At 46.3% G+C, this 18,176-nt stretch overlaps 1 protein-coding gene across 14 annotated transcripts in view; it reads left to right on the top strand.

Moving 5' to 3' along the window:
• Nucleotides 1–18,176, top strand: part of LOC118219803 (SRC kinase signaling inhibitor 1-like) — a 148,754-nt gene that overhangs the window by 68,154 nt on the left and 62,424 nt on the right. For all 14 annotated transcript variants that reach the window (XM_035403230.1, XM_035403229.1, XM_035403228.1 and 11 more), the window contains 2 exons: nucleotides 7,436–7,743; nucleotides 14,389–14,415. In XM_035403230.1, the coding sequence (XP_035259121.1) occupies nucleotides 7,436–7,743; nucleotides 14,389–14,415 (335 nt within the window). The remainder of the gene's footprint in view (nucleotides 1–7,435; nucleotides 7,744–14,388; nucleotides 14,416–18,176) is intronic.

Genomic DNA, 18,176 nt, shown 5'->3' with positions numbered 1-18,176 from the left:
CCGGTGCGTCAAACGTTGAGCCCAGCTGACTTGGCCTCAGCGGCAGGTGGAATAGGTGGTGTGTGCGTGTGTGCGTGTGTGTGTGTGTGTGCGTGTGTGTGCGTGTGTGTGTGCGTGTGCGTGTGCGTGTGTGTGTGTGCATGTGTGCGCATGTATGCGTGTGTGTGTGTGTATGTGTGTGTGTGTGTGTGTGCGTGTGTATGCGTGTGTGTGTGTGTGTGCGTGTGTATGTGTGTGTGTGCGTGTGTATGCGTGTGTGTGTATGTGTGTGTGCGTGTGTATGCGTGTGTGTGTGTGGAGCCTTGGGATGCGTAGCTGCAACACCAACAAATTGCAGCCATGACAACGGCCCGAGGCCTGGTAGCGGTGAAACGCCGGGTGCTGTTGGACGTAGAGGAAAGCGAGCCTCCTGACCAGTGAGCATTCCTGAGCTTCGGTTCCCGTTGCATAGCGCCGGTCGCCGTTAACGTAACCGCATAAAAGCGTCAGGGTGCAACATGCAGCCGGTCGCCGTTAACATAACCGCATAAAAGCGTCAGGATGCAACATGCAGCCAGGCGGCGTTAACATAACCGCATAAAAGCGTCAGGATGCAACATGCAGCCAGGCGGCATCCTGGTGTGATGTAGTCCCATCAGTGTGTCGCCGAACCTGATTTTCAGCACATACTGTGAGCTAACGAACAGGAAACTCAGACACCTTTTTAGCACCCTTGGCATCAAGTACTGCAAATTAACCAGCCTGTTTTTTTTTCTGTTTTTTATTTATTTATTTAAAAAAAAATTTTTTTACCAAGTCAGGTGCTAATTGCTAATTGCCATGATTCTAATTAGAATTTTAATGCAGAGCCCCCAGCTGACATATACCAGAGTGTAGCATTGGGAAATGGAGGTACTGTACGGGGGGCAAGGGGGTGCGTACATTCTCTTTAATTAAAGAAGCAAGCAGTGTGATCACTTTGGGGATAGCTGTTTGTTCACCACTCTCTCTCTCTCTCTCTCTCTCTTAGAATTAAATTTGTATCGGTGAATGAATGTTGACACGCTTCACTTTCTCTGTGTTTCTGTTCCACGAGCCCTAGCTTAAGTGCAGGTCAATGCCATAAATCGCATCCAGTTAGGCTCACAATTTAGACACCACTTCTTGCTTTTCTGCTCCCTCTTCCAAGTTTCGGAAGCTAAAACGCGAGCTTCCTGGGGTTTAATGGAGCAGTTAGAGTGAGTGTTGTTCCTCAGCCAGTTGATAGCCCCCTCGTGGGTAATAGCAATTAAATAACAGGGAGATACTGACGTGCGGTGGTCATACTGCAGTTGAGCGAATGAAAAGTGGCAGAGACATGTTTAGCTTGTTACCCAAGGGGTGGGCAGCGTTCCCCACGATAGCTGGCTGCTCCCCCGGGACTGGTGATTCATGGGAGAGTCAGCGGATTGGCCCAGTTGTTTAAACACAGTCATCGCAGGCCAAACCCCTCGTTCTCTCCTTTTTATGCCTCATGTCTCATGCACACTTTGTCTCAAATATCCATTTAGGGTTTAGCCTTCAAAATGTATCTATTATTGCTTATATCTTTTAAATTCAATATTTAATCGCAAAGGAAACAAGTGTTATGATGAAAAATGGATGTTAGTCATTTAGAGTAACGTTAGGACCATAATGGCTGCTGATCTCCGTTCAGCTACTGAACCAGATTATCTGGTTTCCCGAAACACAGGTTGCTTTGTTCATTTAAACAGGGGCATGTTCATCTGACAATTGCCCTCCATGAATGCACAGTGGAAAACTGGATTTGTACAGAGTACTACTGTAGTAATTATGTACTGTATATGGTCAATGAAGAAAGTTGTCATTCGCCTCGTAAGTGGACGCAAGAACTGTGTAAAGCGTTGTATTGATTTTGTTTCTCTTATTGCAAGGTCTGAAATGGCCATGGCTTCCAGCTGATTCGACCTGACTTGTTGGAACGGCAGGTTTCTATGGTGAGACTTGGCAGCTGCTAGCATGCATTCGAGGGACTGCGATTCCTCTCTGTCGGCAATGAAGCGCTATCCTCTTTCTGCCTGGCTGCAGAATATGCACCGTGCATTCATTATCACAGTGCAAGCAACCAGCCTCTGCCTCCTTATGCATTCATTATCACAGTGCAAGCAACCAGCCTCTGCCTCCTTATGCATTCATTATCAAAGCACTATCAAACAACCTCTGCCTCCTAATGCACTCATTATCACAGTGCAAGCAACCAGCCTCTGCCTCCTTATGCATTCATTATCAGAGCACAAGTCACCAGCCTCTGCCTCCTTATGCATTCATTATCAAAGCACTATCAAACAACCTCTGCCTCCTAATGCACTCATTATCAAAGCACAATTGACCAGTCTCTGCCACCTTCTCTGTTGAATGTGTCTGGCTGCTGGAGGAGGCCCGGGCACAGTCAGACAGCCAGGAACGGTGTGGAGGACGTGTTGGAAAGACAGGTGCCTTCTGTTATATTGACAATGTGGGTGGAACAGTGTCGAGCTGTACAGCTGCCCACGGTCTGCAACATATAGACTATATTCGCTCCTCAGAATTTGTTATCTCTAAAGGCACTGGGCTTTTCTTGTGCTGATGTTGTGAAGACAGGGCTGAGAAATGGGTGCTGCCTGATGGATGGTGCTCTTAGTTGATTGGTTGATTTTCTAACACTTCTGCAAGAGTAAGGGACCCTGCATCTGTTCTCAGACTTGATTTTAGTTGGACTGCCAGGATTGAATTTTCAGTGCCACTACATTGAAGTGAAACGGTGCTCCTGGGTCTATGAATGTAATATCTAAATTTGGAATAATTTAGGTGATGTTGTTTCCACAGAATGGTGAGCTAGCTCAAAGGGTTCAAATATGTGTTCAAATTGGTGTGATCGCTTCCCCTCTGCTGTCTGGATGAATTGGATTTTGTTGTCGTTAGACTGTGTCTGATAATGCTGTCTGTTTGCCTGGATGCTGTTACACCTTATCCATCTGCTCGCTGACTGCCCATCTGTCCAGCCGCCTGGAACGTGGTAGGCAAAACGCGTTCTTATTGGGTGGTTGTCCTGTATAGCTACCCTATGCTTGGCTCTCATTGGCTCGGCGTCAGTTGTAACTCGGCCTGCGATTGTCATTGGAGGCTCCGCACCGTACAGTAGGTCCGTCCCGTCCATTTACATCCCGCTGCGTCCCCGTGGCTCCGCCTCCCGCCGCACTATTGCTTCCGAGAGACTCTGCGTGAGAAGCTACGCCGTGAAATGAGACGCAGGTGTGTTTTGACGTTTGTGACAACTGCTGTTGTCTGAATGTGACGCGTTGGAATAAATACGCCTGTGCTCTGGAATGACCTGTCTTGTTCACGGATCATAGTTGTCATAGTTATGTGGGGATGGAGCTGCTTCTCAGAGTGGCTGTCTGCGTGAGGGAGGGAACATGTGACAAATGACAAATCCCATTGTTTTCTACCGCTCGCGCGCGTTACCTGGGACCTGATCTCAGAGTACATTACACGGTCTGTAAATGAAGTCAACAGCACCCCCTTGCTGATGCCAAATCTGAAACCTGGCCCTAATGGGTGGTTTTCTACCTGTCTTTTTTTTTTTTTAACCGCTGAAGAGGTTTTCTTTTTGCAGTGGACATGTGATAGTTTGTGATAAGCCAATGGCTTGAAGCTTGGATTTAATCTGGCCCTAAGCAAAAGCCTGGGCAATGCTGGGACAATAATTCTTTGTGTGATGAAGTGAAACTCTTGATTGCCCATGGAATGTATTGCAAAGATTATCTACAATGGCTTGAAGAGGACTTTGCTTTATGAAAATGCTCAGCATTAATGTTATTGCATTTTATGGAATGTAGCCTACATGTAATTGGTGTTCTGTTTTATAAGTGTGCACCAGGGTAGAAAAATATGGGAGGTTTTGTGACAATTTTACCATTTAACCTCAAAGATGATAAATCTGACCAAAACCCTTGACATTGACAACCCTCATATTCTTGACATGAATATCTGAGTAAATAAGACATTAAATAGCATCACAAGCACCTGTTCATTTGCACTTTTAAGCAAGTAGAGAGTGAAAAACATTTAATCACTGGGCAAGGTTCTGTCTTACATGGCTCATATACTGTAAATGTGAGTCTTGTGTTACTGCTTGCAGATCTTAAAGATAATTTGCCATTTGAAATAGCACTAAGTGAAAACCAGTGGACTATACACAAAACAGGCAATACAATAAGCAATGAAAATCCAGGATGCACATACTGACTATGCATTGACTGTAGGAAGCAGAGATCACATTCTGGAACTCAATGGGCTGTTGACACTGAACGCTTTTGACAGTGTCCATCGGTGCGGGAGTAGATTTTCAAGCCCGTCTAAAGTTTTTTGAGGCGTGAGCAGCACATGCGGGGTCTTGGACCGGGCGATGCTCTGTGACAGATGAGGCTCCTGCGGGGGATTCTCCGGGCCTTTCTCCGCACGGTGCGGGGAGCCAGATGGCCTCTCGTCCTCTGACAGGCTGTGGTGTTCAGGGCTCCCCCGCCCCAGACCTGCCCCGGCGCTCAGGCGCGGTGAACTTGTCACGCCACCAGCCGACCCCCCCCCCCCCGGCGCTAACAGATTTTTTTGGCCATTAACCACTACTCATTTGACTCAATTAAGCCTATTTTGCTATTGTTAACGCTGCTGTATCGTTTCGGCCAATGTCAGCCGTTCGCCGTCTTTTCTTGGCAGGGGCACGCGGGGTGAGAGTAACTGTGACTGCGTACCCCGGCTAAGCTGACCGTGAGAAATCTATGTAGTACCTCAGGTCCCCTTCCACACAAACACGTGTAAAAATTCTGCAGGAGCGAACCGGACTGCCTACGGCCACAAGCGTACTGGCTTTCCACGTGTCAGTCCAAACGCCACCGTTTGTACACCAGAGCTCTGCTGTGTGCGTGTGCGGATAACGTTGTGCCGCTTACTCTTGGTTGTGTGAAACCTTCTGGGCTTCGGCCCTGACCCAAGATGGTCACACTGTGTCCTCAACATACGGAAGGGTCAGAAGTCATAACCCTGTCTCTGACTGCTGTGCAGGCTGTTTATTCATTCATCGCTATCGCTAGCTCAGTCGGCCAATCACAGCTCTTGATTCTTGTTTGCTGATTCACAATACCTGGCATGAAGTGTGTATGACATCAGCTTGTACTTGGCCCAACACTGTCATCCCCAGACACTCAACGTTTCTCACTGTGTCTTACTGTTTCTGTTCTGCTTGCCATTAGTGTTGATTGAGCTTAACTGAATTCAGGTCTGGATTTAACAACTCTTCACAGTGAACATGTTTAAAGCCCTGTTTGAAATAAATGTATGTGCAGTGTGTTAACAAAAAGATAGTAAGAGTAAAACTGCAGTACCATGAAAAAGTGTTTTCCCCCTGTTTTCCTCTAGTATTGCATTTGTTGCACTACAGCATTTCACAATCAGAACATCATACCAACAGTCAAACATGGTGGTGTAAGTGTGATGGTGTGGGAATGCTTTCCTGCCTCAGGACCTGGACGACTTGCCCTTATTGAAGGAGCCATGAATTCTGCTCTGTACCGGAGAATTCTTTAGGAGAATGTCCGGTCATCTGTCCTTGAGCTGAAGTTGAAGCATAAATGGGTTATGCAGCAAGACAATGATCCAGAACACAAAAGCAAGTCCACATCTGAATGGCTGAAAAGAAACAAAATTGAAGTTTTGACATGGCCTAGACAAAGTCCTTAATTGAACCCAACAGAAAAGCTGCAGCAGGATCTGAAACAAAACAAACCAATTTGTCTGAATTAAAGCAGTACTGCACATACTGTAAGAGTGGGCTAACATTCCTGCACAGCGAAGAGAAAGACCAATATCGAATTATAGGAACCGTCTGGTTGCAGTTATTGCTGCTAAAGGTGTTTCAACCCATTCTTAAATTTAAGGGGGAGATTATTTTTTCACGTGGGTGATATGACTGTTTGATAACTTTTTTTCATTAAATACATAAAATAATTATTTAAAAAATGTATTGTGCTAACTCAGGTTCCCTTTATCAAATTACATTTTGTCTAAAAGTCTGAAACCATTCAGTGTGACAAATATGCAACAATAGAGAAAATCGGGAAGGGGGCAAATACTATTTCAGGGCACGGCAAATGGCTGCAAACTATTGTTGCACCTAAAGGAAATCTAGTTACCTTTTCATAGCACAAAACCCTTTCAATTTCACATTTATTTCAGAAATTACAAGTAGCAGATACCTGGCAAGAGAAGTAAAGCCCTTATTAAGCACTCAATTTGAAATTTAACAAGCCAACACATTGAGCTGCCGGGACCAGAGTATTGCATAACCCTTTCCAATTTCACACTTATTATAAAGACAATTTCGAAGCACCTTTGACAGGGATTGTCAAATCAGACATTTGGCTAAATGTGGTCCACAAAACCTACTTACTGCCCTCGAGAAAACGGAGTAACCCTTTGTCCGTTCAGGAATAAGGGAAATAAAAGATTCATTTCTGTAGATTTTAATTGTTTTTCCTCTGGTACGAAATAGCCTAGTCCTGCCAACTGTGCCTTTCTGAATTAATCTGGCCTGAATTCCCCGTCTCTATATGATAACAGCCTTGCGGAAGATTAACTGTGGCCATGTTTTTTATTCCGGGCAGAAAGCTGGCCCTGTTTTCCAAAGCAAGGTAACCGAAACAGCAAATTGCATTTTGTTCTCGCTCTAAATGCCCATTGATCTCCCCTGTCAGTGTCACAGCTCGCCTCGCTTTGCGCATTCTTTCCCTCCGACGAGAGCAGCGGCTTTTGCATCCCACACACGGATTATGGAACGCGATTCAAAAAAACATGGCTCTTTGGAGGCCACGCGTTTGTCAAAACTTGATAAAACGAAAGGGGGGCCTGTGGAAATGCGAGGTAATGTGAGTTTTACACGGGGAGGGATTGACGGCTGATTCCGAAGGAGAGCAAAAGGTGGGGATAGGGCCAGTCACCACCTTTTGTACCTATTAGTCTGTTGTAATTATATGAACGGCATTTTCTGAAAGCGACAAATGTGCTTCAGTTTATGAACAAGGGGGGAAAAATGCAATATTGTGAAAATCCGGTCAGCATTTCTTAAATTGGAGGCCGAGAGAACAATGCAGACCTACTTTCCGGCTTTTGGTGGCCGCGTGTCTAACGTCGAACCCCCTCTGCTCTCTTTCTCTCCCTCTCCCTCTCCCTCTCTCTTATCCCGTGTGTGCGTGCGTTACTCTGAACAATGTGCGGGTGCGCGCGTGCTGTGTGCCATCCCACCGTTCCTCCCACCTCAACTCCGCTCACCCCCACCCATCCTCCACCCCCCCCACCCATCCTCCACCCCCCCCTACCCTCCACCTACCACCCCCCACCCCCCCACCCTCGCCCACGCCTTCAGACCCTGAGCGCAGTGGAGGTCACATGATCTCGACGGACGACGCAGAGTACCCGCGGGAGTACCGCACGCTGGGGAACGGCACGCGCCGCTTCTCCAACGTGGGCCTGGTGCACACCTCGGAGCGCCGGCACACCGTCATCGCCGCGCAGAGCCTGGAGGCGCTCGGCAGCCTGCAGAAGGCCGACATGGAGCGCAAGCGCGACGTCTTCCTGGACCACCTGAAGAACAAGTACCCGCCCCAGCACCCGCCCTCCCCCTCCCAGTCCCACGGCAGCATGAGGGGGGCTCCTGACCGCACCCGCGAGCAGGTAAATACACTGCCTGTCTGTACACACACACGCAGACACAAACACACACACTCACACACGCACACACACGCAGACACGCAGACACACACACACACGCACACACACGCAGACACACACACACACTCACACGCACGCACACACACACACACACACACGCACACATGCACACACACACAAGCACTCACACAGAGACTACACACATGCCCACACTGTCACACACCCACACACACACACACATGCCCACCCACCCACACACACACATGCACACACTGACACCCACCCACCCACCCACACACAGACACACACTCACACACGCGCACATGCCGACATACACCCACCGACACACACACACACACATACACACACATGCCCACGCATACACATACACACAAAGGCCACACACATGCCCATGCTGACACCCACCCACACACACACACACACGACCACTTCAGGCACTTCGCTCTAAATGGGGTGGCTATAGCGTCTTTGACCTTGGGACACAAATTGCATTACATTACAGGCATTTAGCAGACGCTCTTACCCAGAGTGACATACACAACAATACACAGCATTTACACTGCATCCATTTATTCAGCTGGATATATACTGAAGCGATTCAGGTCAAGTACAATATCGGTGTCCTACTCCGGGAGTCAAACCTGCAACCTTTAGATTATAAGATCAGTTGGCTGTTTCCTACTCTACCTCCCTTATGTTCATAAAGTTCTTTCTATTCCGGAATCCATCAGAGTCTTCAGTAAATGAAATATATTTAAAATAACACTGCACGTAGCTATCAATGCCCAAAGGAAAATAACATTTCAAATGATTTTTCTTGAATATATAAATAAATCTTTAACATATGATGCACTACTACAAATGTGCAAATGTTACAGGTAGTTTGAATAGCCTTTCCAATGTAAAATATTAATATATACAGTATGTATATATATTATCCCTATATATTACATTTCAGTGGAATGAAATGTAATTACTTCTGTGAAATTCCGCCTTTTTTGACAAGCGAAGCTCTGGAAAACATACAATTCCTCAGTCCAACCCATGTGTACATTCCTCTTCCCATCCTTTCATTCCTCTGTGTGAACCATTGACAGTCCTCATCGTGTCCTTACCCAACACTGGCCCTCCCCTCATTTTCTCATTCCCCCTTTCCTCCTGCCCTCTCTCTCTCTTCTGCCTGCTGCCTGTTCTCTGTGTGTGTACTGTGGTGAAGCCGCCACCAGCTCACAATAGCTGAGAGCAGCGAGAGTGAGTGACTGCGAGAGAGAGAGAGAGAGAGAGAGAGAGAGAGAAGGCGGGCGAGAGACAGGTGGAGTCCACGGTCGCCATAGCAACTCCCTCCCTTATAAGGAAATCGGTGATATCACATAGCAAATGTTTGGCTGGGAAGAGGGAGGGATAGAAGGAGGAACGGAGAGAAGCGGAAAAGGAAGGCAGAGGCGCGAGGGAGACGGAGAGCGAGCCGAATCAGGGGGAACGCGGCGGCGGGGGAACCGCTACCACGGCAGCGAATTCCGTGTTTTTGACGATCAGCTGTGCGGGAATGCAGAGGAAGAGGGGGAGAGGCGGCGGGGGAGGGGCAGGGAGAGGACAAACCAGCCAGCCCGCCTGCTAATGAACTGACAACGGTATGATCCGCTTCATTAATCGATGAAGGCATTAATAAGTCAGCGTGTTAATGAATTATAGAAATATTTGCCACTGCCTGTGATAGATTGACAGAGGCAGAGAGAGAGAGAGACAGAGAGAGAGAGAGAGAGAGAGAGGAGAGAGCAAGTGAAGGGGGGGACTGACAGAGCGATCTGACGAATGGCTGCACCTGACTGACAGCAGATTTGCTGGAAGCCGAAGAGCCGGCGGGGGAAGCCAGACGGAGCCGCCGCTACAGGTGAGCCGACGCCGCCGCGGCTCAGCCGCTCGCGTGCCCGGGTCCGGTTCCCGCGACGACGGCGCGCGGACGCCGGTGCAGGTGGTGGTCCAGGTGCGGCGGTGACGGCGACGGCGGTGGCGGCGGGGCCGGCGGTGTGTCTGGGGCCGCGTGGGGAGGGGAGGGGTGGGGTGGGGACAGGGAGCCTGATTGGCATGCGGGTCAGGTAGCCGCCGCTCCGCTGTCCCTCAACCCCCCCCCCCCCGCTCGACCGCGGAACCCGGGGGCTCGAATATCGCGCCGGAGTTTACGGCGGACGGATGGCGGCTTTGGAAGCTGATACGTACCGGGGGAGCCTGATTCGCGGGAGGCGCGCGGGGGGTGGGGAAGGGGGGCTGACGCTGACAGGTCGCGTGCTGGGTGAATTGTGACACGCTGGGGAAAATGCAAAGCTGTTTTCGGGGGGCCCGTCGGGAAGGCACGGGACTGCATGCCGGTGCTGAGGGGGGGGGGGGGGGTGGGTGGGATGCAGTGCACTTGTGTGAGTGTGCACCTGCACCACTGGAGGAGCCCTGGGGGCGGAGTGACAGCGAGGGAGGCGGGGCTTATATTTTGTATGAAGTGCCAGAGGGCAGGAATGGGGAAGGGAGAGCCTGCACTCACATGTGTTTGGGAGAGGAGTCTGAGTCTGCACTCACATGTGTTTGGGCAATGACTCTGGCTGGTGGGTGATGGCTGGTGGGTGTCAGCTGGCTCAAACTCCAGCTGGGTTTCCTTGAAGGGAAGGAGTAGGAGATGAAAGATGGGGGTATCTTTTCCAAATGAGTGATGCCCACGCAGTGCCAATTTCTCTCTGTCTCTTTCTCTCTCTCTCTCTCTCTCTCTCCCTCTCTCTCTCAGACACACACGCACGCTCACACATACACAGACACACACTCGCACGCATGAATGCACACACACACATACACAAACAGTAAATACATTTACAAAACAAGCAAGGCAAAAAACAACACTCAGCACTTTAAGTATGTTTTACAAATTTGAGCTATTGTGTAATGGATACTTCAAATGTGAAAGTGATTGTGCATGTTTACAAACAAGCATGAATCATTTTCATTGAGTACATTACAGCAAATGTGGTTTGGTGGCAAACAGCTAACTTGACTAAATGCCGCTATCGTACAGTGCTAATTCTTCTCTTGCTTCGGTGTCCTTTAAAAGAAAGCCAACATCTGCGACACAACACAGAGTCTGATTGTGCGGTGTAATTACCGTTGCAGCCTCAATTAAACCTCCGAAAGCGACTGTAGCAACGGAAGCAAATGTGTTTACCCTGCCTCCGTCTGCGCAAACACGCAATTATAGCCGCCCGCGAGTAGCCGGGGGTGCGGTCGGCCGCGAGTAACGCGAGCGCTTCTCCGCGCGGCCTCGCCGGGCTGGAGCGACACACGATCAGGTGGACGTTTCGCTCGGCCCTGGCACTCCGGGACACAAAGGGCTCTGTATCTGGGTCACCTGAGCCCGCCGGGTCCTTTCAGCTCTCTGTCCTTTCTCTTCCCACCGTCTCAGATTCCCTGCCATGCTTTTTCCATAGTGCAACCGGGTACATGGCAACCCCTCGCGCTTTAGCACGACGTAGCACGATGTAGCATGGTGTAGCGTGACGTAGCATGACATAGCACAACGTAGTGTGATGTAGCACGACGTAGCACGATGTAGCATGGCGTAGCGCGGCGCATACGCAGGGTGCGTTTGGGCGGGGCCTTTGCCGCACAGGCTCACGTGTGGGATTTACATACGTGGTCGCCGTGGGGAGCGCCTCCCCGTGACCGTTCCTTTGAGCCTCGTCAGCCAATCAGGTCTCACCTCTCTGAGGCTGTTTCCAGCCCAGCCTCCCTTTTGTTAATAATCCGCCCCGTCCCGCAGGTTCCTGAGGAAAACATGATTCCATCAAAACCTGATAGCGGAGGAGATGCTGTTATTACAGGTGCGACTGTGTGTCTCCACTGGCGAGTGAATGGATACATTTTGTTTCCTTTGATAAATTGTCTTGTTGCTCATGGACTGACTGGAGTATTTCAGTGGGGGAATCGTGGTACTTGAGAAACCCGTGGGTCAGTATAAGATGGCTAACTGTAGATCTGGCTTGAGTGAACAGTCCTGCGTTGGTCATGTTAGCTGCTTAGCTGTTGATATTTACATCTTCCCAAATATTCAACGTGACTTAATAAGGAAACAAACTAATGAAGATAATCGGTGGTATCTTCTTCTTTTTTTACTTATTCTTCTATTACTTCTTCTTCTACTGATTCTCATTTTTCTTCGTCTTATAATAATAATAATAATAATAATAATAAGTAGTAGTGGTAGCAGTAGTAGCAGTAATAGAAGCAGCAGTAGTAGTAGTAGTTTTTATTTGACAAATGGTCATATCCAGAGGAACTAATAGGGGCCATCATGGCAAAGTACATAATCCAATTAAGGCCGTTACTCTAATCCTTGTGTTTTAAATAGTGTGTTTAGGTGGACCAGGGGGAGTAGATTCATTAACATCTTTTAACAGATATTTTGAATAGGAGTGATTGCATTACAGTGTTTTTCAGCATTACTGGACTTCAGGAGTGCAGAAGAATGTGCTTGTGCATTGGCTTGAGTGTGACTGAATGTCAGGGAATGCCTTTGATTTTGTATACCTAGTATGTTAAAATATTTGATGGTACTACCAGATGGGCATGATTGTGCGTCTCTCATGTTCTTTTGACCAATGTCTGGGTTTGTTGGTGTTGTTGGTGAGGACACCAATTCTAGTGCACTAGTTAGGACCATAGTCATTTACAGCTGGTGGTCATTCAGTAGGTGGCTCACTCATTTCCATGACTAGGTATTGATATTATGGAGGCAAACATGGAGTATGGAAATCTGTATGGATCTGTAAGGCTAATATTTGGGTTGCAGATGTGCAGACTGGGCTGGTTTTCTGGGGAAACCTCCACACGGTAGTTACTGGGGGATGTGTGTTTATTGTGTGAAAAAACAGAAGCATTTGTTTACTGTTCCAGTTTTCTGCACTTCCACATCCTTATCCATGGTGATTTACCTCAGGGTCTGCTGTGAATATTATATAGTTATGCAGCAAGGCTGTTTGTGTAGTGATGAGGGTAATGGTAAATGTAGTTAATGAATCTCAATCAAGAACATAACAAAAGCATCACTCTGCTGTCTGGGATTCAGAACACCCACCCAAGTCTACTGACAATACATTACTTCAGTTCCATTGAAATTTTAATGCAACAAAATTGCAGCATATATTTGTTAATGATTTTTTTTTTAAACTTTGTATTTATTCAATGTGTTATACGCCAGTTATGAATGCTGGTCGTTTATCTAGTCTGGTTAATTTTACTGTAAAATATGTAGTTTATTAACTCTGAATGGTGCTTCAGTGCTCTCGTCCATAAATTCAGATGGCAAATCAAAAACAACGCGAAAATGATTATCAGTTTAAATCCTAGTCCACAAACTGCTTTTACCATGTGATTTTATTTGTTTCCTTTTCTGCATTTATTGCAGTGGATATAAAACGAGGACTAAATGCAGTTACATTGCTTTTGATAATTAAACTTTAAGGCAGGACGTTGATACCTTTCACGTGCCTCCAATATATACATAGATATACGTTTTCATGCCTCGCCTTAAACGGAGAAAAATCTTCCATGTGGAGAAACCCATTTACAATGTGCTTCGCTGTAATTAAAAAAAAAATGTATTACTGTATTTCTAACACAGTAAATGTCTGCAACGGTCTATTTCCCCAGTAACTGTTCCTCGGTGTATCCGGTGATTTCTCTGCGAACCAGAGAGAAAATGAGCACGGCCGCCGGCCCAGCTCCTTCGGCAGAGCGCGTATTCAGATGAGATTGAAATATGTGAATTTCGTACCCTTATATTAATTTCCATTTTATTACAGGACGTGTTCTTCCCCTCGGATAGAGGCTCGGGGTTTATTATCTGGCTCGTTTTTATGTCGGGGAAAGGCTTTGCCCGCGTCTCGTGCGCTCTGGGTTTGTGCTAATGCGCGCATTTCGGGTCGTTGGGAGCTTTCCGATGGCCGGGAGACTCGCAAAGGCGGCCGACATTTCAGACGCTCTGCCGTTTAAATTGGTTCCTGTCTTTTCACCGAGTCCTCCTATAAATCACTGCCGGGCAGACTGTGCTGGAATCAGGAAGGGGAGAGCGACTGTGATTTTGGTGAGGATGTCAACACTATAAATATTGCAAACAAGCCCCCCTTTCAAGAGAAACGGTTAAAAACAACAATAAAGTAATAATGTCTCTCATTACCCTGATAACGATTACCATAATTATTGCTTGATGTGGTTTTTTTTCCTATTCTCTGTGAATAATTGAAAATTGTGTCAAATTTCTGTCTTTTCTTCCTCTTGCTGGACTGGAGAAAGTCCCTCGAACCATCCTCTTGACCTGTATGGTCACTCCTTAATGGTCAGCTCATTGAAGTTGGATGGGGTTGTAGGATAGGGCATACATTGTAGGCACTGCAGCTGCTGTTTCTCCTTCTGTCTCCTTCTCCCTTCTCTCAGGGATATCATTGCTCTTCATCTTCCTCTGTTTGATTCAGTTCAGTTAATTTCAGGTCAATTCAATAACGTTTTGTTGGCATGACTGCATTTAACAACTTTGCCGAAGCAATTAACAATCTCTTTCTCTCTCTCTCTCCCTCTCTTTCTCTCTCTCCCCAGCAACAGCCGAACTACTGGAGCTTTAAGGTCAGTGCTGTGAGTGTTGGTGTCTTACTGTGCGTGAGTCAAATGCATCTGTAACTGTGTGTCTGATAATGTGTCAGGGTATGAGTGATGCATGTGAAGCTTTGCAGTGTTGCTGAAAATAGACCTTTAGCAGTTTTTTTCCTGGCCTATTCCCCAGAACACCTGGCTGAAATGATGTGAGAGCATCATAATCATCATAACACAAAACATGATAATGACGAGCCTTGTCATTAACAAGAGTTTACTAGCAGGTTGATCTCATTATTCTCTCATTCGCACCACGATCAATGATGGCTCATGTGCTAATAGGAATGAGTAATGTATTTAAAGTCAATGATCCCAAATTGCTTTATAGCGTGGTGTGGGTACCAGCAGTCTGCGGAAGCCACAAGGGCGATGCACGGCGCTTACGTTGTGTTCACCTCGTGCATAAGCTGGAGTGGAGAAGGCAGGATTTATTTAGGCAATTAAACAGTGGGATAATTAGATAGTGGATGATTACAAGTGCCGTGGGATATTTCAATGGCCGTAGTGAGTCATGAGATCACTTTAGCTTCTCTTACGGGACAACATCCCCTTCGCCACGCTGGGAAGTGTTTTTTTTTTTCTCGGCGGTACTAGGACCTAGCCTCACCCCAGACGTGTTTTCCGAAACCAATAGGTTTTGAGCTAACCTTCTGTCAGTCAGCGCCATTGCACCTTCCAGGCTGGTGCAGATGTTCGTCTTGATTAGCAGAGAAGCTGTGTTGGCGGGCCTGCCTCCTTCAGTGCGCCTGCAGTACACGCTGACTGCACCTAATTGCAGGGAGGTGTGATGCTCGTTATCTACCTCGCCCCCTTTGTAATGCATAATGCCGGATAGCTGCTGACTGAGCGTGGCAATCACTTGCTGCTTTTGCAGATTCATTATCTCGGCTAAGAGCGTTGCTGTCTTGTCTTGAGTAGAACGTACAGTACTAATATGCGTAAGTCATGCTAGCGGAGACAGTCCTGTCGTAGACAACTGTGGGATGGTACATCGAGTTTTTGGGCGGTGCTGCCAACTACGGTGCTGCCGACCATTAAGCACACCCTCTTACTGCACATTACATTTCAATGGGCAGGCTTCCTGACTGTTTCATGCTGTGTTCATCGATCGTCTGAATTCGGAGGCTGCTCTTTCGTGTCCGAGTTGTTTACCAGCTGCTGTCTTGTGTCGTGAGTGAATCATAATATATCTCGTTTTTTAAAATCTCTTATCTTTTGGCTATCAGTTGATGTTAGCGTTGGTTGTCAAAGTGGTTCCCTGAAGGTAGCAGGAGCCAGAGAACCATGGAAGTCGGAGTTGGTTGTGTCACAAAGGGGAGAGCCGAGGCTACATTCAATGCACAATTAATAATGAACAAAGATTTGTGAGTCAAGCATAATTTTCTTCCTGATGATGGAAAAAAAATGTGCAGTGTGGGTTATAACAGGCAAACAAGGCAGCTACTAGAAACAAGACCAGGTTAAAACCTAGTATATGGCTGGACCTAACACACGTTATCCGGCCGACCAATGGTGTAACGTCGTAACTCGGCCGACCAATGGTGTAACTTCACTCACTCAGTCACTCAGTCAGTCACAGACATTCGCGTTTGTAGGGCTGGCCCCGCTGTTGCGGTCCAGCCAAAAAGACAAAGAAAGATGAAATATAACCTATTCAATGAAAAAGTGTACTTAGGGTACTTGTTAGAACTGGTGCATAAATGATTAAAACGACTCCCAGAAGTTGGAAGTAAACTAATATTGGATAATATTGGATCCAACTAGAACAAGTGAGCTGGAATATGAAACTGGACACCACAGTAATTTGAAAAAAGCAATCTCGCTGGATTCTGTATCCACTCATTTTTTACCAATACAGGTGGACAAAAACTTTCATCCGAACACAGACAAATTTCTAAAAGTAATAATTAGTTTCCTTAGACTTTCATTTTACCTTTGAAAAAGACTGCTACTACTGATCCTATCCATAGTCACAAAAGGACAGAGGGGTCAATTGTTACAACGTATCCCTTCTGTTTGAAGTCACCTTTCACATTTGTGATCAAATATAATAAACATCTTCAATTGTTTTTAAGCCGATACACAATACTCAATACAAAATATTATCATTCATGCAAACAGACTCTTAGCAATATAGATAAAACAAAATGTATAACAACTGACCCCTTCCTGGGGTCAGAACGAACTTGGAAACCAGGAAAAGACAAAGTAATAAAGCACAAAACTGAAGATATCCCAATGCCGTACACGGCTCACAGTGTCTCACAGAGCAAGCTGTGCCTTTACAGCAGACATGATTACAGTAACTAGCATCACTTGGGCTGATACCACTAGCCCATAGCTGAGCATGTTACGGCTGCCAACTGCACTGAAAAATGCACAACCGTACTGAAGAAGCCAATACCAATGAGTTGCACGGCCAACAAAGCAGATGCCTTAAACAGTTATTATGGAAAACAAAAAAGAGCCAAGCTGCCACTTGGAAAACCCTGCAATAAACAAGTCACAAAGGAAACACTTCTATTTAGGAACAACTAGATTTTTTAAAAGGGCAAAATATTTGCTGACATTTCAATTGCCCAAGTAAATGCAAAATGAGTGACGGTTTAAGCCAGGTTCACAGCGAAAGGGCGAGCTGGCAGTACTAGATAATACGCCTGTTCTGCATGTGGAGCTGCTGCTGTCCCAGGTGCTGAAAGACCTTACAGTGGCCGAAGTGCAGGAGCAGCCTTCTCAGCCCGGTTCTTGCGCCATTTTAACAACGTATACGTAGTGACCAAAAGCCCCTTTATCTTATTTTCCCATTTTCCCTATTTAAAATCCACATTTAAACATGTTCCACATGCTGTATAATATATTCACAAGAGCAAAGAAAATGAATCATTTGCATCTTCACATTTTCACATGTCACTGAATTTTTTAAACGTGAACTACTAGTTTCACACATGAAAACAAAATGTGACTTGAAATAGCATAGTTACCATAGTTACTCTTATAATCTTATATGTCATTTTTTATAGTTCACGCATACCCTGCACATGTTGGGTTTTTAGCACATTTCTTCATAAGGGTGGCCACGGTGGGAGTAGCTGGTTAGAACAGGTCTCCTAAAGAGGTGTCAGGGAAAACAAAAATCTTCTGTTTATTGAAGAGTGAAAACAGTAATCTGTTTAACTGTATAAATATTTATGAAGATATATAAAGATATGTCCACTCAGACACACATATGTAAATATAGCTACTAACGCACAGTCAAAAGACATTATGCAGTCTTGCAGAACTCCATGGAAACACACACTTTTATGCAGTTTCTCACCTCTAAAAGGTGCACAGTTTAAAATGGGAAGAAAATCATTTTTTCGGAAAATATATAGTGAAATATAAAAATGTGTACATACAAAAATACCCTCTTTAGCCTCTACAGAAACAACACGCATGCTGACTTATTGTACGTCGCATTGGATAAAAGCGTCTGCCAAACAAAATGTTCTGTTATGTAATGTAACGACCTGAGAATCAGTGGGCGGTCGCTCCCGTCCTCTGGGGTTTTGATGGCTGAAGAAAATAAAGATAATAAAGAGTCCTGGGAGGTTTTGGCACGAGTCTGCCTGGGAGGGACCGCTTGAAAGCTGTCGTATCATATGTCGTGAGCTTGTCATTTTTTCAAAAAAAATTCCTGTTTTTTCAGAACTACTTTCCAAAAAATGTAATATTTTACGTTCGGATCGTAGTGT

Source organism: Anguilla anguilla, chromosome 2 (assembly GCF_013347855.1).
Source record: "Anguilla anguilla isolate fAngAng1 chromosome 2, fAngAng1.pri, whole genome shotgun sequence".
In the NCBI taxonomy this organism is placed as follows: domain Eukaryota; kingdom Metazoa; phylum Chordata; class Actinopteri; order Anguilliformes; family Anguillidae; genus Anguilla; species Anguilla anguilla.
The sequence above is the reverse complement of the archived record's forward strand: the minus strand, read 5'-3'. Positions and strand labels throughout refer to the sequence as shown.